Source organism: Sprattus sprattus (genome assembly GCF_963457725.1).
Source record: "Sprattus sprattus genome assembly, chromosome: 18".
Lineage (NCBI taxonomy): Eukaryota > Metazoa > Chordata > Actinopteri > Clupeiformes > Clupeidae > Sprattus > Sprattus sprattus.
In genome coordinates, this window is record NC_137916.1 from 30,648,715 (window position 1) to 30,656,470 (window position 7,756).

Genomic DNA, 7,756 nt, shown 5'->3' on the forward strand with positions numbered 1-7,756 from the left:
TCATCTGTGGAGTAGGTGCTGGAGAGAGGGAGAGGGCACATGTCAACACAGGACAGAGGAAAGGAAAGGAAAACCGAAAGAACTCAATGCATGAGTCTACCGGCCCCTAAATGAACCACTTAAGGGGAGCACAGACACTAGACTGTTTTAAGACTGGCCTAAAAACCTTTTTATTTAGAAAGGAGTTTCCTACTTTTAAAAAAACGTATTATTATTTTAGCTATGCTTTTAAAATATGTTTTTTTTCTTTAAACTATGCTTTTGTTATGGGCTGTTTTTAACTATGTAGCACTCTGAGATTCTGTTTGAACGTAGAGTGCACTACAAATTAGATGAATTATTATTATTTTATTTATTATTATAAATTCCCTTGACTGCGCATGCCCTGCCCTAAATATGCCTCCTACATACCGCCCGATCCTGTCTCACTCACAGGCAACAGCCACACACACAGCAGGGCGGGTACCTGAGCATGCCTACAGCAACACATGGGCACAGCAGGGCGGGTACCTGAGCATGCCTACAGCAACACATGGGCACAGCAGGGCGGGTACCTGAGCATGCCTACAGCAACACATGGGCACAGCAGGGCGGGTACCTGAGCATGCCTACAGCAACACATGGGCACGGAGCAGGGCGGGTACCTGAGCATGCCTACAGCAACACATGGGCATGGGGGGGCGGGTACCTGAGCATGCCGTTGACCTCGTCCACGATGTGGCGCAGCTTGTAGTAGGCGTCCGTGGGGGGCAGCTTGAGCTCCACGATCAGACGGTCGATCTTGTTGATGCAGATGGTGACGGCCAGACGCTCCTGCACCGCATGCTTGATCAGACGCTCCGTGTTCAACATCACCTAGATGGAGAGAGAGAGACACACACACACACACACACACACACACAGTTGGTATTTAACTTCGGCTGGAACTAATGGCACACGTGAACACACGGTGTTCAACACAGCCAGCATCTCACAAAGAATACAGCCATGCCACACCTCAAACAACTCCCTTACACACACACACACACACACACACACACACACAGAGAGAAAGGATATGCTGAACAGCACTCACACCCTCTGCAGCGTCGATGAAGAGAGTCTCACACACACACACACACAAACACACACACACACACACACACACACACAGAGAGAAAGGATAAAGCTGAACAGCACTCACGCCCTCTGCAGCGTCGATAAACAGAACGATCCCGTCCGAGAGGCGGATCCCCGCCGTCACCTCGTCGGAGAAGTTCACATGACCTGTGGGGTGACCAGAACACACTCAATGACTCTTCAACTACTGGGCCAAAGCCTTCGCTTAAGTCAAGCCCGCTATGTGTGTGTGTGTGTGTGTGTGTGTGTGTGTGTGTGTGTGTGTGTGTGGGTGTGGGTGTGTGGGTGTGTGGGTGTGTGTGTGTGTGAACGATCATCATGTCTGCTTCCTTGTGCACTAGTGTACGTATGGATGTTTATACCTGGCGTGTCCATGATGTTGAAGAGGTAGGATTTGCCTCTTGAGTCTGGCAGTACCATTGTGACTGGGCTGCTCTTGATTCCCACTCCTCTCTAAGAGATGACATATTAATGACAGTTAAGACAGGCTTTATTCATTCACACACACACACACACACACACACACACACACACACACACACACACGGTATGGTTTAGAGACAAATGTCAGGGCTCATTCTCACACACACACACACACACACACACACACACACACACACACACACACACACACACACGAGGTATGGTTTAGAGGCATATGTCAGGGCTCTCACCTCCTGTTCGGTGAAGAGGATGTCTGTGTAACGAAGCTGCAGATGGGACAATAACACAAAGGGATTAGAAAATACAAAAAAGACTCTCAGTGAAAAGTGAAAATACATGTCTGATTATTTGTGCATATCAGTCTTTAGTGTGTGTATGTGTGTGTGTGTGTGTGTGTGTGTGTGTGTCAACAGAGTGCACTTACATCTGCATCATCTCTTTTCCTGATTTCTGGGTGAGTCTGTTCAATCAAGCAGTCCACAAAACATGTCTGTGGAAAAAAAACACACACACGCATACAATTATAACCACTTATTATTGATTATAACTGTTCATTACATATGTACTGCCAAGCAACAGAAGTGTGTTAATGTGTGAACCTCGAACCTTTCCATGATGCAGGTGACCGCACAGGGTGACGTTCCTGATCAGCTCCGGATTGTCCATTAGATCAGCCAGGAACCTGAAGGCCAAACACAACAACTATTAGTTTTTTTTTAGATTAGATTCAACTATATTGTCATTGCACAGAGTACTGAGACAACAAAATGCAGTGCATTGCCATTCAAACATTTCCATGCAAACACACCATTTAAAAGTAAAAGATAAAAACATAAAGGTCTGGTTTTTAGCTTAACTTCTAATTTGACTAGACGCAACTTACATATGCATTCTTCAGTGGCCAACGCCACTGTACCACTAACACCAATTTACATTTGACCAATCCACTGAACTTATGTTGTCCTTATAAACACAAACACAGCAACACGACTTACTCCATGTCATAGACGGTTGCTGGCAGCTCCTGCTCCATGAGGGTGAACTGTTTGATCTTCACAGGCTTAATGATGGGCTCTGATTGAAGCAAAGAGGTAGAGAGTGATTTAATGTTTACCTTTTCATTTAGTCATGTGTGCAACATGCCAGTGCATGTACATGTGGGTGTGTGTGTGTATTGACGACCTACAGTTCAAATTACTGTCTCAAGGTGTGTGTTTTGTCTTGTACTAGGGTGTGTGATTTGTGTTGTACTAAGGTGTGTGATTTGTCTTGTACTAGGGTGTGTGTGTGTGCAGCTATAGCTGTCTGACCAGTTAAAGGTGTGTGTTTAGTGTTGTACTAGGGTGTGTGTTTAGTGTTGTACTAGTGTGTGTGTTTTGTGTTGTACTAGGGTGTGTGTTTTGTGTTGTACTAGTGTGTGTGTCTCTGCAGCTCTAGCTGTCTGACCTGTTAAAGGTGTGTGTTTTGTGTTGTACTAGTGTGTGTGTTTAGTGTTGTACTAGTGTGTGTGTGTGTGTGCAGCCATAGCTGTCTGAACTGTTTAAGGTGTGTGTGTTTAGTGTTGTACTAGTGTGTGTGTGTGTGTGCAGCTCTAGCTGTCTGACCTGTTAAAGGTGTGTGTTTTGTGTTGTACTAGGGTGTGTGTCTGTTAAAGGTGTGTGTTTTGTGTTGTACTAGGGTGTGTGTGTGTGCAGCCATAGCTGTCTGACCTGTTAAAGGTTGTGAGTCCTCCTCTTGGACTATGGTCTCCACCTCTGGTCCATAGACCTCCTCTGCGGTGGGGTAATACTTCTTGTCCTCGTGCAGGACCACCTCCATCCCAGGGACATTCTCATCTTCATCCCCCTGCTCGTCTTCATCATCCTCATCAACCTGCAGATGATAACCGTTGATGCACAATTTTTATTTTCACGTGTGTGCTGGTCCACCACATCACCAATCTCAAGTCACCATCACATGTTCTAACTTCTATTCTAACAACGCAAACAAGTGCCAATTAAAACAAATCAGAACCAAGAAAGTTACATTGACAAGATAAGACATCAGAGTGTACAAACCAAACCTCAGCTCAAAAGGTCATCTGTAGCTTCCATAAAGAGTGTATGGTTGGCTAACCCTAGAGTGTTCAAACCAAACCTCATCTGTAGCTTCCATAAAGAGTGTATGGTTGGCTCACCTCATCAACGTCACGGTCCTCAGCTTCCAGCTCATCATCCTCGTCCGAGTCTAGCTCTGGCCCAACGTAATTGCCAAACTCATCGTACAGATCGGCCTCCATGTCTTAATAATAGAAGTGGTGGTGACATACATCAGTTTAAGGTTTTGCATGTTTAACTATTATTGAAGTATGCATTTGTATGTTTTTAAAACATCCTCCAAGTGGATAGACGAACACTGATAGCGATCGTGAGATAACAGGACATTATTGCTGCCATCTGCCATCACCCTGTCCAATGAGACTGCTCGGTTTCAGGAGAGGGAACACCCGTCTCTCACTGTACAATGTACATTCATTCACATTTCTACAGTATAGTCTAACAATAACTTTCAAATTCGCAATAGGCTGAAGCATTAGTTTTATTTAATTTTATATTATTATTTTCTGTAGTCTACTTGTTTTTGTGTGTGTACAGAGTCCATGCATTGATATTTATATATTTGCACTTCCTAACAAACATGCAGATCAGAGACATAGACAGAGACAGATCATATGGACTGCATTAGACCATAACCAGACATCTCTGATTCCGCTAGCTGTTCAGCTCTTCATTTTATAATCCGATCACATTACAGAGTATTATTGAAAACATTCAGCATTATAGTTTTTTTTAAATAAACCTGGTAAATACTAAACAGCTTGTTACCTTCCAGCGAATGGCGTGTTTGTTAGCTAACTCTAGGCTAGCTAGCCAGCTCGAGGTTACATTAGCCTGGAAGCTAACTGTAACTACTACAAGTTGAACATTACATTAAATTAACTGCATAACCATACGAAAGAATGACTTGCGCAAAATAGCCAAACCATTTAGGGGGGAAATTAAAAACTCACCTGCGTAGCGGAGGAACTATTTACGCCCTAAATGCCTATTACTTTATTCAATGGAGCAAGATTTCACGACTGCACACCATGACCAGAACTGTGTAGCGAAAGGACCCCAAAACAACGCAGGTGAAACGCAAGCAACTGCCCCTTCATCTGCCTGATTTAAAACAATTGTATAAACTCTAGAGACTTTCAACAAAATGTATATATGGGCCTCCAATTAACTTTAAGGACGTTTGTTTGCCATAGTATTTGTTATTAAATACTTTCCACGTTTCAGTTCGAAGTGCACAGAGGGTTATGGGACAGGCGTGTATAACAACTTCTCCAACGTGGTCCACAGTAGCGTGACGCTTCCGGTCGCAAATTCTGGATGGGAGGCGGTAAAAATTCAAAGTAAAAACCCAAGAATACTACGACAAAATAGCATGAACGTAATGATCTACTGTAGTTTAATCTATATAGCGGGAAAGCAGTTTTACATTTATTGTACATATTTAGGCCTAACACATCGACCCATTGCACCAATGTGGTCAGCTTAAGCTTTATTTTCTAGGCTTTAGTCACAGTGAGGTGTATCAAACCACACCAGAAAACCATAAACATAAAGCTTACCTAATTTCTTACGGCACTAAACACACCATTGAATGCAAACGTGTCACTGCAAAATTCAATCGCAAGTCAAAATAAATGAATACATACTACAACTTTAAGAAGGCTTGTTACCGGGCTTTGAGGAGATCTATCCATGTTTCAGCGAATTGCGCTGCCTAGAATATTTGCGAGACGCGTAACTCTCATCTCCATGAAGTTAACCAAGTTGTGATAAGAACAAAAACAAAGAAATAAAGATATATATATATATATATATATATATATATATATATTTAAAAAAAAAAAAAAACATTAAATAACGTTTGCCCATCATTTGTGCAATTCTCTGGGACTACACCTTCATGCCAGGTTACATGATCTGTCAAACGTCACCTCTGCCAAACCTCAGGTAAGCACCATGGTAAACACCGAACAACTGATTATCTCCATGGGAACATCTAAAAGGTAATATTGTTTTCACTAACTTCACGGATTTCGGTCAAGTAAACTTGACAGTGCACACGGGAAAAAAAATGAATTTAGCAAATTTTGAACCAGATGCTTAATATAAGCACCCTCACATCAAAGACACCAGAATATTCTATAAATATGAACATAGTTTCTACATCTTTGTACAAGCAAACATAGCCTACTATAGCTGTATTATTCAGGAAGTTATAATTTTGTATCTAACATATAGCCAATTTGATCGGATACACATGAATTGAGAATTGAATAAGCTAAAATGTTGTTTTAACATTGACTTTCAAGAAGGAAGCGTATCCATTTAAATGAAAATGAACGGACTCGGTGACACCTGAAAAATTGACAAACTGGAAAAATATTAACTGCTTAAATATGACAGGTTCATAGATTGTAAAATCTGATTGTTTCAAAGTGCAGAACACCAATGTAAAATTAAACGCTATCCAACCTTTTTAAGTGCTTGGCCTATTCTTCTATAGGCCGAGTTGACATACACTGGGGAATTGTTGCCCTCATGCTTGAAAGGGTGCGTACGTCACGTACACAACAATTGGCTTAGGCCTACACCTTTTAATAAAGACATTTCACCCCTATGTCGATGAGGTACAATTTTTAATTACTTAAGTAGGGGTCTGATTGCTTTACTAAAAGGTGTAGAACAAGATTCTGAAATAAAGGGGAAATGTCTGCAACCCTTTCAAGTGTGTGGCCTACTGACCTCTATAGGCCAAACTGACACACTGATGATGCAAAAGTTGTTAGGCTAAAAAACTGTATCCCCTTGATATATGGGTCTGATTTCCTTTCGTACGTAGCCTTTAAAGCGTCTGGCCTATTAACCTTTAAAGACCAATTTGACATACACTAATGCTGCAAAAGGTGTTGAGGGCTGAGCAAGTCATCATCTTCGAGCAGCATCAGGCATTATCATTTCAGTGCAAACATTTGTGTAGTTTTGACCAAAACAAAGACGAATAGAGGAAATATACTGTATATACATATATTTATGTGAATTAATAAAGAGGCTGTCATGAGTGCTGCAAATCTTTATTGGAAAATATCTACCACACTTACACAGACATTTATAAGAGTACCTGCTAAATAATATTAAAGATTAAACTTTGAAAAAAAAAAAAACTAACTGGGTTTGCATGACCTCAAGTGGGAGGTTTACCATCACGACTACTGCTCCATGTAACTTTTTTGTAAATTAATTCAGTAATAAAGGTTCCATTTAGAGACAGGGAAACATACGTACACTTATTTTTCAATTAACAATAAAGGCTGATTCATTCATGGTCATGGTCCATCAGAAGGCAAAATACAAAAAAAAACTTTTATGCGTAGCATCATTCTGAGCTTGTGTATAGGCTAATACTCTAAGCATGGTTCTTTCACAACAGAGTACAGAACACAAGAGCAATCACAGAACAGATGGGAACTGACTCTGGGAGGCATCTGATTCCAGAGTACGCAATGATCTGGGGACACCATTTAAAAGGAACAAATCCTACTTAACTGAAAACTAATCTTATTCAAACTACATCTCCAGTGTGATGACTAGCCCCCTATAGTGAAAAAAAAAAAGATGAAAGAGCAACGTGCCGAAGTTGTAGGGAAGGTGCAAAGAGCAATGAGTGGAGTTTGGTCAGCACAGAGAGGAGAGGAGAGGAGAGGAGAGGAGAGGAGAGGAGAGGGGAAGAGAGGAGAGGAGAGGAGGAGAGGAGAGGAGAGGAGAGGAGTGGAGAGGAGAGGGGAAGAGAGGAGAGGAGAGGAGAGGAGAGGGGAAGAGAGGAGAGGAGAGGAAAGGGGAAGAGAGGAGAGGAGAGGAGGATAGGAGAGGAAAGGAGAGGAGAGGAGAGGAGAGGGGAAGAGAGGAGAGGAGAGGAGAGGAGGAGAGGAGAGGAGAGGAGAGGGGAAGAGAGGAGAGGAGAGGAGAGGAGAGGAGAGGATTGGAGTTTGGTCAGCATGGGCAAAGAGCAACAAGTGGGGTTTGGTCAGCATGGGGTCAGCAGGGGGTCAGCATGGGGTCAGCAGGGGGTCAGCATGGGGTCAGCAGGGGGTCTGCTC

The 7,756-nt window shown here is 42.5% G+C and overlaps 1 protein-coding gene across 2 annotated transcripts in view; it reads right to left on the reverse strand.

Annotated features, from left to right (window-relative positions):
* eftud2 (elongation factor Tu GTP binding domain containing 2) overlaps window positions 1-4,705 on the reverse strand; it is a 17,188-nt gene extending 12,483 nt beyond the window's left edge. For both annotated transcript variants that reach the window (XM_080855980.1, XM_080855979.1), the window contains exons 1-10: window positions 4,613-4,705; window positions 3,740-3,843; window positions 3,273-3,435; window positions 2,559-2,637; window positions 2,170-2,245; window positions 1,988-2,053; window positions 1,794-1,829; window positions 1,482-1,572; window positions 1,184-1,266; window positions 689-855 (exon numbers count right to left, since the gene is read on the reverse strand). In XM_080855980.1, coding sequence (XP_080712106.1) covers window positions 689-855; window positions 1,184-1,266; window positions 1,482-1,572; window positions 1,794-1,829; window positions 1,988-2,053; window positions 2,170-2,245; window positions 2,559-2,637; window positions 3,273-3,435; window positions 3,740-3,841 — 863 coding nt within the window. In that variant the 5' untranslated portion in view covers window positions 3,842-3,843; window positions 4,613-4,705. The remainder of the gene's footprint in view (window positions 1-688; window positions 856-1,183; window positions 1,267-1,481; window positions 1,573-1,793; window positions 1,830-1,987; window positions 2,054-2,169; window positions 2,246-2,558; window positions 2,638-3,272; window positions 3,436-3,739; window positions 3,844-4,612) is intronic.
* Between the last annotated feature and the right edge of the window lie 3,051 nt (window positions 4,706-7,756).